General features: G+C 44.9%; 1 protein-coding gene across 1 annotated transcript in view; it reads left to right on the top strand.

Moving 5' to 3' along the window:
• The first annotated feature begins 4,156 nt into the window (after positions 1-4,156).
• PIGG (phosphatidylinositol glycan anchor biosynthesis class G) overlaps positions 4,157-22,901 on the top strand; it is an 89,014-nt gene continuing 70,269 nt past the window's right edge. Inside the window, 3 exon segments of the mRNA XM_015419327.1 lie at positions 4,157-4,381; positions 7,373-7,492; positions 7,495-7,571. Coding sequence (XP_015274813.1) covers positions 4,228-4,381; positions 7,373-7,492; positions 7,495-7,571 — 351 coding nt within the window. The 5' untranslated portion in view covers positions 4,157-4,227.

The following is a 22,901-nucleotide window of genomic DNA, read 5'->3' as shown; positions in this document are numbered from 1 at the left end:
TCTTTTTGGCCAATTCTCTATTTGTACAAATGATGAACTCAACAACATTATGATCACTGTTTCCAAGCGGTGCAATCACTTTTACATCTCTCACCAGGTCTTGAGTGTTACTTAGGACCAAATCAAGGATCGCCTCTCCCCTGGTAGGTTCCGTGACCATCTGCTCCATAGCACAGTCATTTAGAGTGTCTAGAAACTCAATCTCTTTTTCCCGGCTAGAACACATATTGACCCAATCAATGTGTGGGTAGTTAAAATCACCTATTATTACACAGTGTTTTTGTCTAGTTGCTATCTTTAAGGCATTCATCATTTTATAATCCTCCTCTATCTTTTGATCTGGTGGGCGATAACAAACTCCCAGTGTTAAGTTTCCTTTTGGCCCCCCTATTTCAACCCATAGAACTTCCAGAAGCGAATCCAATTCACTTAGCCTCTCAATCTTTCTAGACTTTATACCCTCTCTGACATACAGAGCTACCCCACCTCCAACCCTTCCCCCCCTATCCTTCCGATATAATATATAACCGGGAATCACTGTGTCCCACTGATTTTCCTCATCCCACCAAGTTTCAGAAATACCCACAATGTCTATTTTTCCCTCCGACACCAAGCACTCCAACTCCCCGATTTTACCTCGGACACTTCTAGCATTTGTATAGAAACAGCTGTAATTTCCCTTACAAGTTAAGCCTGCATCCTTCCTCTTGCTATCTCGAGTCGTTGTCCGGCAGTCCATGTCACCAGCCATGGCCTCTGTGGACAATTTCAATCCACCTCCCTGTAGAAAAGCAACCGGTACCCCCTCACCTCTCTCAGATGAGCCAACCCGAACCAGAGACTTTTCATCTCCTGTCGGCTTTCCCCCAATATTCAGTTTAAAAGCTGCTCTGCCACCTTTTTGATTTTAAGTGCCAGCAGCCTGGTTCCTTCTCGGGACAAGTGGAGACCGTCTCGCCTGTACAGCTCCCTCTTGTTCCAAAAAGTATCCCAGTGCCTAACAAACCTGAACCCTTCCCCCCTACACCATCGTCTCATCCACGCATTGAGACTCCTGATCTCTGCCTGTCTCTCCGGCCCTGCGCGTGGAACAGGTAACACTTCTGAGAAGGCTACCTTGGAGGTCCTGGACCTAAGTTTCCTGCCCAGCAGCCTAAATTTCTCCTCCAGGACCTCACGACTGCATTTCCCCACATCGTTGGTGCCGACATGCACCACGACCACTGGCTCCTCCCCAGCACTATCTACCAGCCTATCTAAAACACGCGTAATGTCCGCTACCTTCGCACCAGGCAGGCAAGTCACCATACGGTCAGTACGCGGGTTCGCCACCCAGCTGTCTACCTGCCTAAGGATCGAATCACCCACTACCAAGAGCCCCCCTCCCACCCTGCTCAGGGATGGTTCCTTGGTGCAAAAGGAGAGCCGCTCACCAGCTGGGGAAGAGGTCCCTTCTGAGGGCACATTCCCCTTATCCTCAGCATGGTGCCCTGTTTCCCCTAGACCCTCATGCTCCCTGACAGCAGCGGGGCTGCCAGATCCAGAGTGGGACGAAGCTAACAAGTCCCCGAGAGTCTTTTCTGTGCGCCTAGCTGACTGTCTCTGCTTCTCCAGGTCAGCCACCTTGGCCTCAAGGGAGCACACACGTTCCCTGAGAACCAGGAGCTCCTTGCACCGAGGACACACCCAAGACTTCTGCCCAGTGGGCAGATAGTCATACATGTGACACTCCGTGCAAAACACTGGATAGCCCCCAACCCCCTGCTGGCATTCTGGCTTCATAATTCTTTTAAAATAAATAAATATAATCCCCCTTTTAAACCCTTGGTATTTATGTGGTTTTTGTTATCAAGTCAAATTATTTTACGGGAAAGACAAAGAGCCTAGGGCCTTGTCTTTCTGGCTCTTTTTGGGCTTCTTACAGAGCCCCTAGTCTAAGAGCCACAGGCAAAGAGCCCTTTAGCTCGTGCCTCTGGCAAGGTGCTTCCTTAAATAGAGGCCTCCCCCAGCAGAGGTCAGGCAGCAGCTATTCAAATTCAAATTCACCCAGGCACTCAATCACAGGCAAAACAATGCCCCTTCCACTTCCTCTCAATTACAGGCAATCCCAGTCAAACAGTGCCCGTTCCTCTCCCACACTCAATCAGCCAGGACTCTGCAAGAACTCTAAGTGCTTCCACACACTGCTAAACACAGTTTTCCCACAAAATATCCTTAGCTGAATTCTCTCAGCTGAAAGCAAGTAAAAGAAACCCACTCACCTCTCTCACAGCTCTCTCTCCTGCTCCTGCTCAGAGCTCAGCTGGTCTCCTGAGCCACTGAGCAATTATCTTCGTGCTATGGTTATTTCTATTGCAAGGGTAGAACAATGGTTACTGCAAAGTCATTTACTTTTAGTGACAGAATTCCAGCAACAAGGTTATTCTTTGATATCTTTTTAAGGATTAGAATTAGAAAAGCACCATCTGCAAAACTGGAGTAGTATCTAGGTTGATGTATTAATGTGAATATTCAACAGGAGAGGAGGAGAGGAGGAGATTTGATTTATACCCCGCTCTTCACTTGGAGTCTCAGAGCGGCTTACAAACTCCTTTCCCTTCCCCTCCCCACAACAGACACCCTGTGAGGTAGGTGGGGCTGAGAGAGCTCTGAGATAACTGCTCTTTCAAGGACAGCTCTGACAGAACTATGGCTTGCCCAAGGTCATCCAGCAGCTGCAAGTGGAGGAGTGGGAAATCAAACCCAGTTCTCCCGGATTAGAGTCTGTGCACTTAACCACTATACTACACTACACCAACAGGGACTATTGCCTGTTGGTTTTTAACTTAAAATAAATTTTCTTCAAACTTCCTGCAGTTATAAAATCTTCACATGTCCTTGCTATTCCTTTAATGCAATTATACCTGAAAACTAATTCATACAAACCATCCTCTCAGTATAATATATTACAATATGTATCTTTTTGTGTCAGGTTACAAGTTTTCCAGGGAGAAGCCAGGTTATTATTTTTGCAAAACAAACCAAAACTGATTTTTTTTCACATATCAATTACCTCTGTAATGCCCCATCCCTTTGAGATGTTAATTAATTCAGCTATACCTTTTAACTTAAGAACACAAGAAGAGCTCTGCTGGATGAGACCAGTGGTCAACCAGTTCCTCTGGAGGACCAACGAAAGGGCATATAGGCTGAGGTCTTCCCCTGATGTTGCCTCCTGGCACTAGGATTCAGAGGTTGACTGCTTCTGCATCTGGAGGTTCCCTTTAGTCAACATGGCTGATAGCCAGTGAAAGGCCTATCCTCCATGATTCTATCAATACATCCTCTGGCAGCGAATTCCACATTTTAATCATTCTCTGTATAAAGAAGTATTTCCTTTGTCCATCCGAAACCTCCTGCCCACCCGCTTCATTGGATGCCCTAGTATTTTGTGACAGTAGGCTCTCCAACTTCCTATAGTATCTGTTTATCTGATTTCAACCTGCACTTTTAGACTGTGCACGGAGGGTGAATGAACTTATTATAGGATGGGGTGTGTGTGTGTCGGATCTTGTTTTGAACTGGCTGTTTTTATCCCCCCCCCCCCCCGGCGCGCCTTTCTCTTGTGTATATTAATCAGCTAGATGGATTTACACTATCTGATGAAGTAACTTGAGCTCGGACTCTCGACAGCTTACGCTGGAGTAAACTGTGTTGCTTCTTAAAATGCTCCTGGTCTCTTAGCCTTTCATTGCCTTTTGGCTCCGCAGGTCTCAGGTTTATTCTCTGTGTTGTGTGATCGTGGTATAAAATTTGCTCCCGAGGACTTTTTTAGTGTTTCTGATGAACTGGGTCTCTAGCCCCGGAAAGTTTTCGCAGCAATAATTTCGTTAAAAACAACACCCCCCCCCCCTTCCGCACACAGAAAAGGTCCTGCCGCAGGGGCTTTCTGGGAAATGTAGTTGTTACCAAGATTTCCCCCCCTCCCCTTTCGCTCTCTCCTCGGATTGGTCCTTACTTCATTGAGACTCTTGCAGCAGTTTGTCCCGCAGGCGCCTTGCCTTGTGTTGGTCGGTTGTCCAGCCAATCGCGTGCAAGCAAGGCGCCTGGGCCTCCATTAATTGGCTGGCTTTCTCTAGGCACCTCCTTTCTAGAGCGCGTTGGGCCGTCTGAGGGAACCAGGTGGGGCCGTGCAGGTGTGCCCGGTGCCTACCTGTCTGCTCTGCGGGCTTTACCTGGAGGCGGAGGATGCGGCTCCGCTCGGGGGTCTTCGCCTCCTGTTGCCTGCTAGTGCAGGCATTGGGTGTCGGGCTTTTCTTGCGGGGCTTCTTCCCGTTGCCGGTGAGGTCCTTACCTCGGAATGGAGCAGCCTCTGGGCCGCCCCCCGAACCGCCCCCGACAGGTAAACGGACCCTGCTCCTTCTTGGCTCCTCCGGGTGTGGGTCCTGGGGAGTTTGGCTTTGAAATGGGTCTTTCTTTCGTTCTTGCCTTGTGCTACTTGGCTGTTTACCTGGGAAGTTATTCATGTTGGTTCACTGGTTCAAATGAGTGTCAGTGTTCTCAGGGTCACTCCAGTCCAAACCGACTGGGCCTAGACTGGAGTAACTCTGGGAGGGATTATGATGGACATGTGGGTCTAGGGCTGTAACCTGGGTCTAAACCTAGGCTTGCAGTTTAGGCCATCTCTGTGTGTGATGTTCTTTGCTCGAAGGCTACAACCACGCATGCGGGATGTTGTGGTGTTCTTGTGCTGCAGCAATCATTTGCAGCTGGGCTTTCCTGTGTAGACAAGACAATCCTGCTGCAAATGACTGCTGTGACCCAATGATGGTGGTTAGTGTGCTGGGCTAGGATCTGAGAGACCCACATTTGAATCCATGCTCAGCCGTGGAAGTTGAGTGGGTGAGCTTGAGCCAGTTATTCTCTGCCTTAATAGGATTGTGGTTTCATGGATAAAATGACAGAGGGAAGAATGCTGTTTTAAGCTACTTTGGGTCTTTGTTGGTGTTAAATTTAAAAACAGAATATTCAGTAAGCTGCCTAAAATAAACAAGTACAGCACCTCCTTTGCCCTGAAGGACTAGCAGCTCAAGAGCTAGGATGTACTTTGTCTGTTTAACTAACTAGTAGTTGCATTCCTCCACCGCCCTGTCCCAAAGTGAGCCCCACTGAATTCAGTGGCACCAGGTGTGTAGGATCAGGCTGTAAGATCCATTTCATTGTTGTCGCCCTTCTCTACTGCTCCAGCAACACAGTTCATAAAGTAGAGAGGCACGTGTCTCTGTGTTTCTGCAGAATGCTTTTAGGAAAGGATGGTCCATTGTGACCTTGCAGCACTGCAGTGTATCTAGTCCAGTTTTCTCTCTTCCCACCCCCAACATGCAGTCATATCCAGAAGTGTTGGCACTGTGTGCTTTGGCAGCAATCATTCTGCACCACCCAGTCTCTGAAAATTGCTGCAAAGTTTTCCTGTGCACTTGAGGTTTGCATCATGTCTGCTTGCTGTGTGCATTGGCCAGTTCCTATGGTGAGAATGTGGCAGAAGTTTATTAGGAATGGAGAGTAGATTCTATGCAACTCAAAAACCCTATTCTACCTTCTCATCTAGTTCAAGTGGCTTTCAGACTTTTTGCCTGTGGGAAATTTTTTCCAGTTCAGCTCATCCTCTTGGGCATGGTGCCACACACTGAAAGATCCTGAGAACGCCTTGTGGGACATGCACTGAGTTCCTACAGGGTTCTGTCTTGGTGGGCGTTGTTGCATTTTGTGAACAGAGAGTGCTACCTAGAACACACTTAATGTTCTGTTATTTCACAGGGGAAGATCAGTCTGATTACTGATTTTTTCCCATTGAAAAAGCTTCTCTGGAACCCTTGTAAGCTTCTCTGGAGCCCAGTTTTTAAAACAGCTGATGTATCTTTGCTCCATTTCCCCATAACTGAAAAACATTCTTCATAAATCTGTCTCTCTACCAGGTAAAGGTTTCCCCCCACTAAGTACAAGGAGCACGATTCTCCTGCACATCATATGAACACACAAAGAAGGAAGAACTACTATGCACATAAACACATATAGGTGCCTTATACTGAATCAAGTTAGAGTCCAGTGGCAACTTTAAGACCCAAAAAGTTTTATTCAAGGTGTGAGTTCGTGTGCATGCACACTTTGCCAGACTCGAAAGCTCACACCTTGAATAAAACTTTGTTTGTCTTAAAGGTGCCCCCTGGACTCTAACTTTGTCCTATTGCTTCAAACCAACACAGCTGCCCACTTTGATTTATACTGAATCAGCCTATCAGTCTGTCAAAGTCAGGATTGTCTACTCAGACTGGCAGCAGCTCTCCAGGGTCTCAGGCTGAGGTCTTCCACATCACCTACTACCTGGTCCTTCTAGCTGGAGATGCCAGGGATTGAACCTGGGACCTTCTGCATGCCAAGCAGATTTTCTACCACTGAGTCACACAGCCCCTCCTCTTTCTCATGTATCAAGTTTTAATGTGTTGCTGTCCAGTGATCTTTTAGGGCCTGTTGATGCCATCACTAGCTGGAAATCCTGTATTCGTCATGAACCTGCAATGTATCTGGTATAACACATGAAGCACACTGGACTCATGTGTATTCACTTTTTGTGTTGCCTGTCTAATATTAAACAGTGAGAAGCATCCCATGTGTTCTTAGAAATGCACATGTGAACACTACCCATCACATGTTACATTATATGTCAAGGCGCCACTGGCCCACCATGCACAGAGCAATTTTGGCTATTGGTCACATGCACAATCTTTTTTTTTTTTAAGGCAACTTTCCCTTGAATATTTTCTTGTTGATTTTATTAGTTTGCTAACAATTGTTACGTAAAAATTTCTCTTCCCTGTTTAAGGGTATGCAGAAGGTTGGCTATGGAACACAGTGGCAGTTACTTCTATTAATCTGTGGAAATACATTAAAATGGCCTCTGAGCTTCTACAGAGTATTTTGCTTTCCACTGAAGAATTGCAGCTTGGCTCCCCTCCTACAGAGTACCAGAGAGATGACGTGGTTCCCACTTAGCCCAAGTCCCAGAACTTCTCCGTTTAGAACTGAATTACTGTCCTCTCTTTCCTGTCAACATTTTCTCCTTGAAGGTAAAATCCAGACCTGCTGGCAGCATGATTCAGCTGCTCACTAGAGAAAACAGCAACAGTCCCTACCACAGCAAAACTCTGCCATTTCTGGACCCTGGAGATGGCACCCCAGTTCTGCTCACTGGAATTGAACTCTTGTTTACTCTTTAAGATTGTGCTTGACTGCATTGGCTTCACAGGAGTCTGGGAAGTGCCAGAGAGCTAAAGTTACTCTTGGAGCCAATGGCTTGCTTGGGATTTATTCCTCTTATGTTCCCTCCGCTTTTTAGGGCTGTCTTCTAACTGGACCAAGATTCCAAATCCTCTCTTCAAGAAAGTGGTCATCATGTTAATAGATGCCCTGAGGTACGACTTTGTGTTTGGTTCGAAAGGCAAACAGTTCATGCCCCACAGCTGATAGAAAGAGGGACGTCCCATGGTTTCATAGCTGAAGCAAAGCCACCTACTGTCACCATGCCTCGAATTAAAGTAAGTAAGTAAGTTTGGACTTCTGGAAAGTTTCGAGTGCTGAAACCGGTGTTTGCCTAGTTTCTCTGCCCAGTCATATGTAGCCTGCTATAGCCTGGGAGTGCTGGCCTCTGTTTCCTCCTAAGTAATAGCCAGTTTGGTGTAGTGGCTAAGAGCGGTGGACTCGATAATCTGGAGAACTGGGTTCGATTCCCCACTCGTTCACTCAAAGCCAGCTGAGTGACCTTGGGTCAGTCACAGTTCTTTTGGAGCTCTCTCAGCCCCTGAAAACAAGCCTGGCTTGCCACTGCACAACGCTACAAGCTAGAACTTGCGGCTGCCGGACTATCTCAGGATCTCCTGGCTATTATACACACAATGCCATACAATAAATAATTAATTTCCTAGGTGCATGGAACCATTCTACAGTTGTAGGGCAGAATTATCCAGAAAAAGTAGCTCTATGTGCTAGATGGGAAATTTCCAGAAACCTTTGAAGCTGTAAGGGGACACCCCCCCCCCACGCACATTTTTCTGTGTTTTGGGAGGGGGCGGAAATATATGGAAAAAACTAAAATATAGCCCATACCTTCTCATCAAACTGGAGCTAATGTTACTGCTTTAACTGCATAAAATGTGTTATTTATCTCTTACTACAATGTTCTATGCTATTTGCCTATTTATGAAATATAGAAGATGTCTTAGACTGCAGTCCTAAATAGAGTTTCCCTGACCTGGATAGCCCAGGCTAGCCCAATTTTGTCAAAGTTGCAAATATAAAATGTGTAGTAAACAAAAAGTATATTTTTTGGACAGAAACAAGTTTCATTCAGTTGCAGTAGGACAGCATATTTGGATACAGATTTAAATGTACACTAAACTCTTCAACAGTTTGTTCTCATATACATTATAGCATTAATTGTGGACAAAATCATAAGAACATAAGAAAAGCCGATGTTGGATCAGGCCAGTGGCCCATCCAGTCCAACACTCTGTCACATAGTGGCCAAAAATACCAGGTGCCATCAGGAGGTCCACCGGTGGGGCCAGGACACTAGAAGCCCTCCCAGTGTTGCCATCCCCCAAGCACCAAGAATACAGAGCTTCACTTGCCCCAGACTGAGAGTTCCTATCTATACCTTGTGGTATACTGATGGACCTCTGCTCCATATGTTTATCCAATTCCCTCTTGAATCTGTCCATGCTTGTAGCCGCCGCCACCTCCTGTGGCAGTGAATTCCATGTGTTAATCACTCTTTGGGTGAAGAAGTACTTCCTTTTATCTGCTCTAACCCGACTGCTCAGCAATTTTTCATAGAATAGCGGTTAGTTTGTTTGGCAGTAAAACTGGTGCAAGGAAATTCGCTGACAAAAGTCTCTGTCACATCCCCTTCTTTGAATCCTGGCAATGAATTTTTCTAGTACCTGCAGACTGTTTTGTAAGGCAGGCATTTGTGATCTGCACGGTGGACGTTTCGTAACATTGGATTTCTAAAAGGAGATTTATCATTATCAGAGCTGCTGATTATTTAAAGTGTAGAGCATGGCCTGAAGCCTAGCCAAATTTTATCTGCATTTTCATAAGGGTAAGCTACACACAGCCTCACTGGCTTACTCCTAAGTACATGTGCACAAGAATGCAGTCCAAATGTATTTGAAACTAAGCAGGTGGTTCTTTCTCTTTGGCAAAAAAGCTGTGTGGATAGACGAAAAATCAAGCCTGTGCTATGATACTCCAAAACTCCGTGTCAAGTTTATGGGAATGCAGTTTATGTGAATTCTACACATTAAGCATACTTAATTATTTTTAATTGCATAGTTTATTCTGGTTTCAGTAGTGTTATTGAGAGAAACAAAAGCCCTAGGGTTACCAGCCCCCAGGTCCAGGTGGGGGTTCCCCCACTTCTGTCTCTGGGCCAGCAGGTCGGTGGGGGAAGCCCCACCTTAACAGTGACCACCCCCACCCCTCTCCCTCCCCTCCCATCTAATTTAAAGGACTTCAGCTGATCAGCGGGGACCATGTAGCCCACTGACCCGCTGGAGGGCCCTTTAAATCTAGTGGGAGAGGGGTGGTTGTGGGCCACACACTTGGCTCGCAAAAAGAACCTATTAAAGGTCTTTTTGTGGGCTGAGTGTGCGGCCCACAACCACCCCTCTCCCTCCCTCCTGCTAGATTTAAAGGGCCCTCCAGCTGGTTGATGGGCCATGTGGTCCCTGCTGATCAGCTGAAGCCCTTTAAATCTGGCAGGAGGGGTGGCTGGGCGGGTGGTCGCTCTTGGGGGTGGGACTTGGGGCGGGGCTTGAGGGCATCCCTACCCACTCATGGAACACCCCCCCAAATCCCCCTGCCAGAACAATGAAGGGGCCTGGCAACCCTAAAAAGCCCAGACCTTTGACTCATGGAGATTTGATTCAGCATCCTACTGCTAATCCCCATTCCTTACATGCATATCTTTGCAGCCATGTGAGCTAGAAAATTCCTGTTTCTTTAAAAAAGAAGAAATTCGAGGAATTTGGTACTTAGTGCCACATTCTGCATTTTTTTGGAACCTTCTTTGTCACTGGTAGTATGTATACGCTGGTCCCTTTCATGAAGAGGTAAATGGGAATCTCAAAAAAATTGCAGGGAGGGGGATTCTCATTCCCTCTCCTCTTCTTGACCCTGCTGCCATTTTCTCCAGCTTCTCCTCTCCCACTCACTAATGTGCTGCATCAACTCTGGAAAGAAAGACTTCTTAAGCTCACATTCCACTTAGTGCATAGCGTCAGGTCCCCCCCTCTCCCCAATTAACAACTTGGAAATTTTAGGTAGTGCTGCAAAAAGAAGAAATAATTAAAAACGTAACCTCTGTGACTTTTTAAAAAAATGAATGCAATGTGCTAAGATAGCATAGGGTGCAGAGATTTAGAACTCTTTGTGCTTGACTATAGGATATTTTTGCATTCTGCTTCTTGAAAACAAAGGTATTTTTCTGCTTTTACGTTCTCTAAATATGCCATCTCTCATCTGCAGGATGGGAGAAGCAGGTGGGGGAGAGCCAAGGAAGAGCTTGGTGGAGATTGCGGAGGAGAGCTGAAGCAGGCTTTCTGTATATCTGTCTAATGCTTTTCTCCCTCTCACTGCTTCCTCTGAGAAACTTGCAGTATCTTACAACATTCTTTCCTTCTCCATTTTATCATTGCATCAACCCAGTGAGAGAGATTAGACTGTGTGTGAATGATTGGCCTAAGGTTCATCAAGCAAGTAACAGAGTGTGTCATTGGGACCCGGATTGCGTAGTTTCTAGTCCAACATTCTAACCACTGTACCATATTGCTTGTTTTCAGTTTCTCCATTTGGCTATTGTAACGACATTGTTGTGCTGCATTTCGGGTTGCTTTGGCAACCCAAAATGCAACCTGAGCTCCCACCTTTTTTAAATAACACCTGTGCGTGCGCCAATTTCAGCGTTAGCTTTTCAGGTGATTTAACTTGCCAATTTTACTGTATTTGTTTTACAAATTATACTCTTCGGTAGACCTGTGGATTCTTCCAGGTTTGCAGAACCCTACATCTTAGTCATTGGTGGTCCCAAATTTTATCATCAGTGCCAGCCATTGGCTATTAATAATAGCTATTTAATATTGTAGTAGGGTGCTTAGCTGGTAATGTGAATGTGTTGCAGGGAAAAAATGACAGTGAATTCTGTTTCAGTTCTAGAACGGATTGGGTGTGAATAGGATTATGACTCCATACGCTTGCCCATGCTTATAATAAAGGTGATCTGTATTCAGAATGGTAATAGGTTTCAAAGCAGCTATATATACTTAAGTACTGAAGTCTTGTTTTTGTGCTGATCCCATTTATTAAGGGTGCTCTTGTTGAGGGCTAATCGTGGCCACCAGAAGTAGGTTGGAGGGACTGAATCTGCAGTTCATCCGTAGATATCCACATGGAGTTAATTTCACTGTTTTGAGGCTTAAGGGGCACCTACATCTAGAAGAAACCACCAGCTGTATGCAGTGAAGTAATGACCTCCAGTGCGGAAAATGGGACCACATTATAAATGTGCACCCCATCCTGTGGGCAGTTGTGGTGGTGTGATGAGTTGCTATCAACATGCATAAGGAAATAACATTGTGTGTGTATGTATGATGCTGCATTTATTTGGACAGTCGAGACACAAAATAAGTAGCAGTCATAAATTGCTTGAGCTGTTTTGGAAATGGGCTGACGCAGAACGGCTTTCGTGCAGCGCTGGGATCACTGTGGGTGGGAGAACAACAACCAGGGGTGCCTAATTTCAATTCTTCTCTTTTCTCCCACTCCCAATGAGATTGCACGTAATCTGTTCAGTAGTGTACACAGTGTGAGAGCATTGTGTACCCTCAGATGTTCATTACTCTTTTTCTTCCTCTTCTCCCACCACCTCACCTGAAGTCATTCAGAAGCACGGATTTAGGTCTAGGATTATTGAGCCAGGCACGTATGGGGAGAGTTTTGGTCAGCTGCATAGGTGGGACATCTACGTGAGTGTATACCAGAGATTGTTCTTGTTATTTATTTACAAAAATTGTAACCCACCTTTCTGCCCTCACAAGGGCCACTAAGGCGGCTGACAGATTAAAACATACATAATAAAAGCACGATTTAACCCACCCAAAAATGCATACACACAGCATGAAAACAAACTTGAAACAGAGCTAAAATATGTACAAAGACCAAAAAAACCCCAACCAATTAAAACATTGGTTGGAAAGGAGGGGGTGTCACTGAAGGGATATAATCCCCCCCAAAAGTATTTTTTGTCAATTTTTTTAAAATTTAGGATATAAACATTCATAACATTAATTTTATTAGTTGTCCCTTTTATACCCTACCCACCTCCCTTTTCCCCTCCCTAATATATGGCTTTCCACAGTGCTTCGACCTCCTGCCCATCTCTTTATTAATGTTTACAACAACAATTTGCTTTTTGTAATTCACTAGGTAACTATTATTTCACTATAGTAATTAATTTTTAACTTATCCTATCTCCCAAGCATTCTGTGATTAATAATTATTAAAACTAAACAAATTGTCTTTTACTTCCCAATACTTTTCTAAGTATTCTTTTAGATCCTTCCAGTCATTATAGAAATCTTCTGCATCCATATTATTCAACTTTCTTGTCAGTTTGTCCATTTCAACTGAAAATAATAACTTTTTAATCCAATCTTCAATCTTTGGGACTTCTTGCTGTTTCCAATTCTGAGCATACGTCATTCTTGCAGTAGTTATCATATACCACATCAGAGTTCTCTTTGATAACATTAACCTCTTCCATTTTTAGTCCCAAAAGTAGTATTTCTGGTTCCTTTTTAAATGTACATTTCGTGATCTTTTTCATCTCTGCATGGATCTCACTCCAAAATTTCTTTGCTTTTTCGCATGTCCACCACATATGGTAAAAAGAGCCCTCCACTTTTTTACACTTCCAAAATTTGTTAGACATATTGATATTCACATTAGCAATCTTTTTCGGTGTCATATACCACCTATACATCATCTTATAACAATTTTCTTTAAAATTATAACACGTTGATATTTTTAGTGCATTTTTCCATAAATACTCCCAAGATTCTATTGTTACTTCTGTGTTCATATTTACTGCCCATTTTATCATCTGCTCTTTAACTGTTTCATCTTCAGTATACCATTTTAACAATATTTTATACATTTTTGAGATACATTTTCTTCTGCTGTTGGAAGATGGCAACAAGAGGGGACAGGCTAATCTTCTTGGGGATAGAGCTCCAGAGCTTTGGTGCCACGACTGAGAAGGCCCTCTCCTTGGTTCCCACCTGTGTAATCTCAGAAGGCAGGGGTGGCCAAACCAAGGCCTCCAAAGAAGACTGTTATATTTATTCTACTGCTTCAGACCAACATGGCTGACCACCTGTAATAGTCGGGCAGGTTCATAAGGGATTAGGTAGTCCTTCACATGTGTTGGTCCCAAAACATATAGGGCTTTGGAGGTCAAGACCAGCACCTTGAATTGTGCCTGGAAGCAAACTGGGAGCTAGTGTACGTGGGCTGAGAGTTGAGTGGTATGGTCCCCATGACCAACTGCGGTCAGCACCCTGGCCGCGGCATTCTGTACCAAGTTTCTGAACGCTTTTAAAGGGCAGCCCCACGTAGAGCACATCGCAGTAATCTAATCTAGATGTAACATGGGCATGAGCCACTATGGCCAGATCTTTACTGCCCAGGAAAGACCACAGCTGGCTAACCAGTTGAAGCTGGGATGATGCAGTTCTGGCCACAGCTGCCGCCTGCTTATCCAGCAATAGGCTCAGGTCCAAGAGCACCTCCAGGCTACGGACCTGTTTCTTCAAGGGAGTGCAACTCCATCTGGAGCAGGTGACACCTTAAATCCCAGGTCAGACCTTCCATTCACCAGAAGCACTTCCATCATGTCAGTATTAAGCGTCAGCATATTAGCCCACCTCTACTCCAAAACTGCCTCCAGGTTCAGAGTTTTTGCAGCCTCCCTGGGATCAGCTGGGAGTGTGGAGATAGAGCTGAATGAGCTGGATCATTTAAGGTTTGGTACACAGTCTGAGGCATCCTGATTATTTGAGGGAAGAAAAATCTTTAATGTGTACACTTTAACCTTCTCTCCAAAATAGTGGACTTCATTGTGTCCTCCCCCTAGATAAACTGTGTATAGAGTTCAAATTTTGCATGCATGTAGTCTGTGAAGTCTGAAGGGGGAGCAACTCACATTTGTACACATCTCACGAAAAAGAGGGGTTCAATATGTACTCCAGCTGCTGAAGGTGCTTTGGGGCCAGATGGAAAGATTCTATGAATTATATACCTCATGACAAAGGTCAACAGTTTAGTATCGAGAAAGCCAAACTAAGTGTGGGGTGGCATGTTGGACTGAGGGGATTCAGTTGCATTTTCAGATTTTGTAAAGAAAATCAGTCATTACCAGGATGCAAACTGTGCATAGACAGGAGTGAGTGTGATTGACATGTAATTACAAACCACCATTTGTCACTATAAGAGCAAACTTGGTTTGTTCTCCACTGTCTGCATTCTTCCCTCATGAGTGGCCTGGAAAAGAAACAGGTTTTTTTGTAGTAAACAATGGTTTTGCTTTACATGTATACTGTGGCTTGTTCTCTGGTTGGAAATCCTGGTTTTGGAAGGAGTAAAACAGGGGTGGCCAAACTTGCTTAATGTAAGAGCCACATAGAATAAATGTCAGATGTTTGAGAGCCACAAGACATGAAAAAATGCAAATTTGCTTTTTATTAACATTAGATGAGAATGCCAAAAATAAAAACAAAAGGGGTAAAAACAGATATCAATAATGATATTTATTTGTCCAATGATATTTATTTATTTGCTAATGATATTTATTCGAGAGACAGAGAAGGATGGAAAGAAAGAATGAGGAAGGTGGAAAGAGAGAGAGAGAGAAACAAAGTAAGCAAATAGATGGAGGTAGGGATGGAGAGGGAAGGAAGGGAGAGAGAGTTAGGAAAGAGAAAGAAAGCTGGAAAGAAAACAAATAGATGGGGAGGGAGGAAGAGAAAGGTTGAAAGAATGAAAGAGGTGGTAAGAAAGAAGAAGAGAGAGGAAGGAAGGAAGGGAGAAAGAAAATAGATGGGGAGGAAGGAAGGGGAAGAGGGAGAGAGAGAGGGAGAGAGGAAGGGAGAGGTGGAAAGAAAGCAACTTTAACTTTAAATGTGTTCTCCAACACCCTCCTCCACCCCCACGCCAAACAGCTTGGCTTGGAGAAGGGATGTAAAGAGACAAATGCCTTCTTTAAGCTGGCCAGTGATGGTGGGTCTTTTAAGAATGCATTTAAATTTGCTTTCTTTGTCTGCTCCCCCCTCCAAGCCTACCCAGGGAGGGGAACACTGGCTGGGGAAGGGAAGACCGATCGCTTCCCCAATATGTGTGAAAGAGACATACGTGGTTCCTGAGCCGCTGTTTGGGCACCCCTGGAGTAGAAGAAGCTCTAGCAGGGGAATCAGATGGAACTAGTTGGCCAACAGGACAGAGATGATGAACTGGCGGGAGGAGGGGAGGAAGGGGGACTGATCGCATGAGTTGGAGGCATGTCTGGCTCTTCTCATTTTGCTACTTTGAATGGTAGCCGTACTCCCAGAGGCATGAATGGTGTGGCAATGCCTCCAGGCAGCAGTGGTGTCAGGGAGCATAGAGTGTGTGCTCCCTCCTGGTCTGTGCAGCCCGAGCTCCCAAGGGTGGCAGATCTTGGCAGCCTGTTGGAAATGGACTCGCTGGGGGGAAATGACTGGGACAAGCCATGCCTGTTGCTTTCCCCCCATCACACCTCTGCCAGTTCAGTCAGTGAACCATCCCTGGCTGGGGGATAAACGGGCTTGATCTATAATAACAAATGATGGGCTCTAATCTAATCTGGTCACTTCTGTCAGTGAAGAGATTTTCCTTACGTTATCCTGTAGCCCCCCAAAGGCTGCTTTAGGGAGACACAGTGAAACCCCCCCCCAGGACAACAAGGGGTTGGAAATCAACCCAAATCTCCCATCCATGGAAATCCTCTATGGGATCCAACCCATGGTTTCACTACTACATGTTGACTGAGCAATTTACAATTAGCGTACTTTAGGGATTAAATGGAAGGCTGCCGGGTAATGTAGGATGGCTTTACCTGATGGAAGTGTGTTCGAGAAGACGAGCAAGATATTTATCTCCTATTTCCTCTTTGAGACTGAAGCTCATACTTACAGGTATCCTTTTGCCTTGATGTCTGTCTGACTCGACTCGATGAAACCTGGGGAATGAACAGAAAATTGCATGTTTAAAATGTGATCGGTTCTAAAAAAGAATCCGAGCGTGCCTTTTAGCAGCGCACGTGGAAGACAGCTGTTTTGTGTCTCAGGCCATTAATACTGAATATTAATTCTTTAGTATTAAGCGAGTTTCTAATTAAATACCCTGACAACATTGAGAAGTGTCTCATTATAACTTAATGAGCTGATGCGGCTAATTTATCTCGACGCCCTTAAAAGTTACTGTGAAGTTCCCAAAATAAGCTGTTGTAGTCTGCATCCTGAAATAGATGCTGGAAAGGATGGGTTTCCTTTCCATTGCAGAAACCGGTTGGCATCGCGGAAACCAGTTGGCATTGCAATCTGCCCTCTAAATAACTGGTTTCTTTTAGTGATTGGATTCTGAGAATGATGTGCAATAGTGCTAAGGCAGTTCATTATATCTGTGTGTACTGAAATAAAGCCTGTGCTTCTAATGATTTTCCTTATATAGATTTTGCTTGTTGAACTGTGCTCTTTTATGCGGGCAGAAAGACAGGGAATAAATTTTGTAAAATTAAGAACTAAAGACTGTGGACCTCATAATTCAAGACTTGGTTCTGGTGCCAGCACTCAGACTTTTCCTAACTATGACTGTCAAGAAGATGGCTGCATCCAGGTAGCATGGGTAACCCGTTTTTCGTCTACATGCCATATGTTCTTCTCTTCCTGTGGTCTTTACGGACAGCAGCATGGAAGAGTTATTTATTTATTATTTATTTATTTGATTTACTATCCCGCCCTAACCCCTGGGGGTCTCTTGGCGGCTTACAGAAGGTGCTAATCACATTTTTACAGAATCTAACCTAGGGCCACAGACATATAGGGGTGGTGACTACCCTACCAGGCACCCTTTTCTTGCGGCGGATCTTCGGTCGTTGTCTTGTTCTTGCGGGAGGTAGTCGGCGGCGTCCTTTCTGGTGCTGGTCTTTGAGGTTCCCTTCTTCCGGCTGTAGCGATTCCATTTCCGGGCCAGGACCACTTGCACTTCCGCGCATGCCCCGCTGCAGCCTCTATCCTGATGAGGCTCCGGCCTGCTGCGTTGCTTTGCCTCCGCGCCAGTTGGTCCGGCCTCCTTCGCTTGCTCGCTCCTTGCCTTGCCAGCCACCATTTTCTCCATTTCCCATTTGGGCAGCTTTGAGTGAAATCCTGGTTTGCAGCAGTGTTCACGTGAAGGTGTTCAAGCAAGTTGGACACAGGCCTGGATTCTAACCCTCAATTTAATCTCGGTTTAAAATCCCAGTCTGCGTGGAGGAGGTCAGCGCTGTTTTCCTTAGGCACTTGCATTCAGAGGTCATCATGAACTGGAATGATTAAAGGGGTCCCAGGCAGGAAGCCTCTCATTGGATTGTGGAAGGGAAGGAAGGCTTGTGAGTACAAGCACAAGATGTGCCCATGCCAGTCACGGACAAGCAGACTTCTTGTCAGTGTCTGAATACAGTCCTCCCAACTTCTATAGAGAGCTTGGAAGTAACCCTTTGCCTAATTGCCTTGTGGCAAATCAGAATTGATGGCCAGGGGAGCCCTTATTCATCCCTCTAGCCATAAATATTGGCCCTGTAAGGCTAAGGTCTTCATATCAGACGGTTTCGCTTTCCCTGCAAAGGGAAGATAAATAGCCGTAAATCATTCCTAGGCAACACAGCCATATGTTGAATAGAGTTATCTATAGGCTGTGCCGCTGTGCTCCACTCTTCTTGCCTTAGGCCAGTCAGCTCTTAGGTTAGGAAGGCACCTGCTCTGGCCTGTAGCTTCAGTGGGGCGTTTCGGGGCCCTGCCCCCTTAATTAAACGTTTCTCCCCCCCCCCCAAATAGCCATGCCAGAAACCTTATTTTTGAGGATGCTTCCCAAAGGCTCATGGGAGTGCTTTTAGATGCCCTCTGAGCTGTTTTTTTCCTAGGAACTGATGCCCTGGCTGCCCTGTCCCTTGAAAGGAGGGGCTAGAAACAGGCTCGGAACCTTCCCCTCTAAAGACAGGCATTCAGATTCAGAGCCAGTTTGGTGTAGTGGTTAAGTGTGCGAACTCTAATCTGGGAGAACCGGGTTTGATTCCCCACTCCTCCACTTGCACCTGCTGATGTGTCCTTGGGTCAGTCACAAGCTCTGGCACAGCTGTCCTTGAAAAAGAGCAGTTTGTGTCAGAGTTCTTTCAGCCCCACCCACCTCACAGGGTGTCTGTTGTGGGGAGGGGAAGGGAAAGGAGTTTGTAAGCCGCTCTGAGACTCCAAGTGAAGGGCGGGGTATAAATCCAATCTCCTCTTCTTCTTCTTAATGAACTGTAATTTAACTGCCCTTTTAAACATTTAAATGCCCCCCCGAACAAATGCCCCCCCTGGCTATGGGCCTGCAACTGCTCTGTACTAGCTTCTGTTTCTTCTTCCTTTTAAGAGCTATTGGAAGACTAAAGAGGTAAATATGTTGTCGAAGGCTTTCAAGGCCGGAGTTCACTAGTGGTTGTAGATTTTCCAGGCTGTATGGCCATGGTCTTGGCACTGTAGGACCTGATGTTTCGCCAGCAGCTGTGACTGGCGTCCTCAGAGGTATAGCACAGAAAGATGGAGTACTCTCTGTGTCAAGGTGAGGAGAAAAATGGTAGGCAGGTAATCTGTAGCTACTCAGGAATGTTAGAGAATGAGCTTGATATTTGCTTTATGGACTTTTTATTGCTACACACAATGGACTGTGCACACACACATAGGCTCAGAAAGCTGTACACTTTAAGTCACCCGTTGTGATACTACACCTAGAAGGTGCCTGCACATACCTTACATGTAAGGTAAGGTTTCAGCTACACAGTTACCCAGCCTGGTGAAGAAGCACACACCTCCATTATTGTGAGCAATGAGAAACAACAACCTTGAGAAGAGACAGCCCCCATTGCAGAACTGTTTGTGGTCACGTACCACCCATCACTGCTTTGTTCCTGAGAAGGCATTTCCTGCCGAATGGACATTTGGTTATCAATAGGATGGCCAGCTTCATCAACACTACAATGGAGCATCCTGACGCCAAGGTTTCACACCTGTCCAGATGCCATAATCTGAGTAAGGTTTTAGATTACAATATTGGCCACCCCTATTAGGTAACCACCTCTCCCTACATGTAACCAATAGGATTGTTTTGGGGACGGACTGACAGGTAGGTGGGTCAAGAGATTGGCACAGCCACCACCCATCTCTTGGACCCCCTATAAAAGGTAAGGACCATTCGCCTGGCCCTTCCTAGCTAGCAATCCCCGCAACAATCCCTATCTGCTTTTACTCCCCTTGAGTCCCACTTGCTATCCCCAACCCTTGCCTCTACTTTGATCTCTTGATCTGCAGTCAAGAGACCCCCACACAGTCTGGCTAGTTCTGGTAGTGTGGATTTTTTTATTTTCCATTTCTTCCCATCCATTCTTCATTGGAGCAACCAAGCTGCAAGACAGATAAGTATCGCCCACCATCACCCCTACCTGCTAATGCAACCGTGCTTATTTCCAACTGTAATTATTACAAACTTGTTTGAATGTGTGAGTGCATCAGTATTGTTTGTATGAGATATATTTTAAGTAAAATACATCTATTTTAACCACAACCGCCTCAATTCTTTTACTGGTAACCCTTGGTGGGAACAGGACCTTGGTATAAATTGGCAAGAACCCATTTATAAATTGCCAATTGCTGTAAATAAAGCAATTCGACTAACAGGAAGGTGGGGTAGGGCTGCGTCCTTATCTTGTAGGAGTTCCCCAGGCTGTGACATGCTAATGGAGGAGCTTTCCTGAGGAGGTGCCAAGACCATGGCCATATAGCCCGGAAAATCTACAACAGCTAATAAAGAAGTAAAGCTTCTGGAAATTTTTGAAGCCATGGGAAAAACTGTTGTCGGAAAAATTGATACTTTCGGGGGGAATTGAAATGTATATAATACTTTTTAATCAGACCTAAATGTTTATTGCTTTAACAAAATAACACATGTCGTTTATAACTCGGCATAATTGTATATGGTATCCATGTGGCATATTTCAAAGTACGCATAGTGTAGCTGTCTGGAAGAAAACTTGCATATGTACCCAACACTAGACAGAAAGAGCTGCAGATTGTTGCGCTGCGTGCTGCCTTAGCTCATGTATCTTAGTTTGTGTCATCTGAGAAGCAGGGGAAAATAAAAGTGGAAAGTGGCAACCCCATTTTTTTTAGTAAATAAATGGAACTACGTCATTTGAATAGGAAGAGTCTCCTGTAGTCAGAATGGAACCGTCAGCTTATTGGATATCCAGTTAAGCATTATCACATTGAAAGCATTGAACCGTTCAGAATGTTTGGAGCTGGTTGCCAGTTTAGATCACCATTAAGATGCCTCTGGCAAAAAGGTTTGTTTGAGACTTTTGCCCGTAGTGAAATTGACGATTGGAGTTAAAATATTATCTGATGAAGATTGCAAAACGTGACTGGAAAAATTCTGGAAAATCACGTCTTATTTTGGGAGAAACTTTTTTCTTGCATATCCACAATCAACTTTGCGTCTTGCATCTTGGAACTGTGGAAGAAATTGTATGCCTGTGGTAGAAATTGTATGACTTGCATCTTTGACCTAACCCTAACCCTATAGTGTTTTCATGACTTTATGGTTTGTTAAAGTATGTTGTTACTCTTCTTATATGACGTTTGATAATAAAGTATGAATATACAAAAAAGCAAGGAAAAACTTTTGTGTGTGTGATTTTTATTAGAGTGAATTATAGTGTCGTATATCACAGGTAGTCCTTTTTGCAGTACTGGTTGTTGTAACTGTGCCTTTTATCTTTAAAAAAATATTATGCATGTAGCATTGTTAGTAGTGGACTAAATGAGTCACACTTAAAACCATAAATAGATGCTTAAAAATATTGTGTATGCTCACTGTGTACCCAGGAATAATTACTGTGTAAAGCTGTGGATTGTTCCATAAAGATCTTCATTCTGAATAAAGTAACACTTTGGCTTAAAATGCATTTCCCTCACTCCAGGGAAGAGAATATTTTCTAGGAGCTTTCTTTCAGTGCTTCTCAAAATTTCTGATTCCCCCCCCCCCTGGAATTTTTTTAAAACTATCTTTTCCCTCTGGGCTTTCACGTCTCTAGAGAAGACTGGGCTTTTTTGCAGTTTCAGAACTGCAGCCTTTAGTGCTGTCTAGCATTGACATTTGACTGGTCAAATCTTGTCGAAATTGACATCGACATTTTGATGGATCAAATTGTGTTGAAACTGGCATTGACATTTAACTGATGAAATCTTGTCAAAACAGGATCAAGCATTTCAACATTGCAAGATTAGAGCAGTAAGTTTTGGTAGGATAGTTTGTTCTTCAGGAGACTCTAGATTCTGTCCTCTCCCAGAAGGTGAATAGAGCACTCTGCCAGATCATGCAGAGGCAGTGGACTTAACAGGCATCATCTTCCTCATGTCTCAGAGAGCCAGTTTGGTGTAGTGGTTAAGTGCGCGGACTCTAATCTGGGAGAACCGGGTTTGATTCCCCACTCCTCCTCCACTTGCACCTGCTGGATGACCTTGGGCAAGCCGTAGTTCTGGCACAGCTGTTCTTGAAAAAGAGCAGTTTCCATCAGAGCTCTCTCAGCCCCACCTATCTCATGGGCAGTGTTCCCTCTAAGCTGAGTTAGTGTGAGCTAGCCCACAGATTTTTAGCCTCTGGCTCATGCATTTTTGCCTTAGCTCAGGAAGGATGGCTCCAGAGCAAAATAATTAATGCAGCCGCCAAATCGCTCACTCAGAACTTTCATGCCAGTAGCTCACGAAGTAGAATTTTTGCTCGCAGGACTCCGCAGCTTAGAGGGAGCATTGCTCATGGCCCGGGGTGTCTGTTGTGGGGAGGGGAAGGGAAAGGAGTTTGTAAGCCACTCTGAGACTCCCTTGGGTAGTGAAAGGTGAGGTATAAATCCAATCTCTTCTCTTCTTCTTGTGATAGAGGTGCCCGCTGTTACAGTATATGGTCGGAAAGAAAAGCCAGGGTTGCCTTCTTCTCGCACATCCTCGTAGGGTGTGGTCCTCCATAAGAACATAAGAGAAGCCAGTGTTGCATCAGTCCAACACTCTGTCACACAGTGGCCAAAAATACCAGGTGCCATCAGAAGGTCCATCAGTGGGGCCAGGACACTAGAAGCTAGTAACGTTGGAATACCTGGACCATGTGAGAAGAGCCTAGTTTTTGACTCCTTTCCACATTGTTCATCTTCCCATTTGTGGACGGAGACACAGCAGAGACTGGTTCCAATCTGGAGAAGCGTGTGAGGAATGTTTGCTGTAGTAGTTCCCACATGTTAAACAGTAATGTCTGAAGGGTTCCCAGGCCCCAGGGATAGAAGGCCGAAGTGTCCTGAAGAGAACAACAGAACAATAAAGCAAGGGGTGTGTGTGTACTTGATGACCCTGATTAAAAGATGCATGCATGAGATGCGGACAAGAGCAAGCGAGGGGGTGAGGGCCTCCTGTAGTTGTTTTTTTTAATTTAATGTCTTCTCGAAGCACAATACCACCAAT

The sequence above is a fragment of the Gekko japonicus genome, unplaced genomic scaffold (genome assembly GCF_001447785.1).
Source record: "Gekko japonicus isolate JY-2015 unplaced genomic scaffold, Gekko_japonicus_V1.1 scaffold257, whole genome shotgun sequence".
NCBI lineage: Eukaryota > Metazoa > Chordata > Lepidosauria > Squamata > Gekkonidae > Gekko > Gekko japonicus.
The sequence above is the reverse complement of the archived record's forward strand: the minus strand, read 5'-3'. Positions and strand labels throughout refer to the sequence as shown.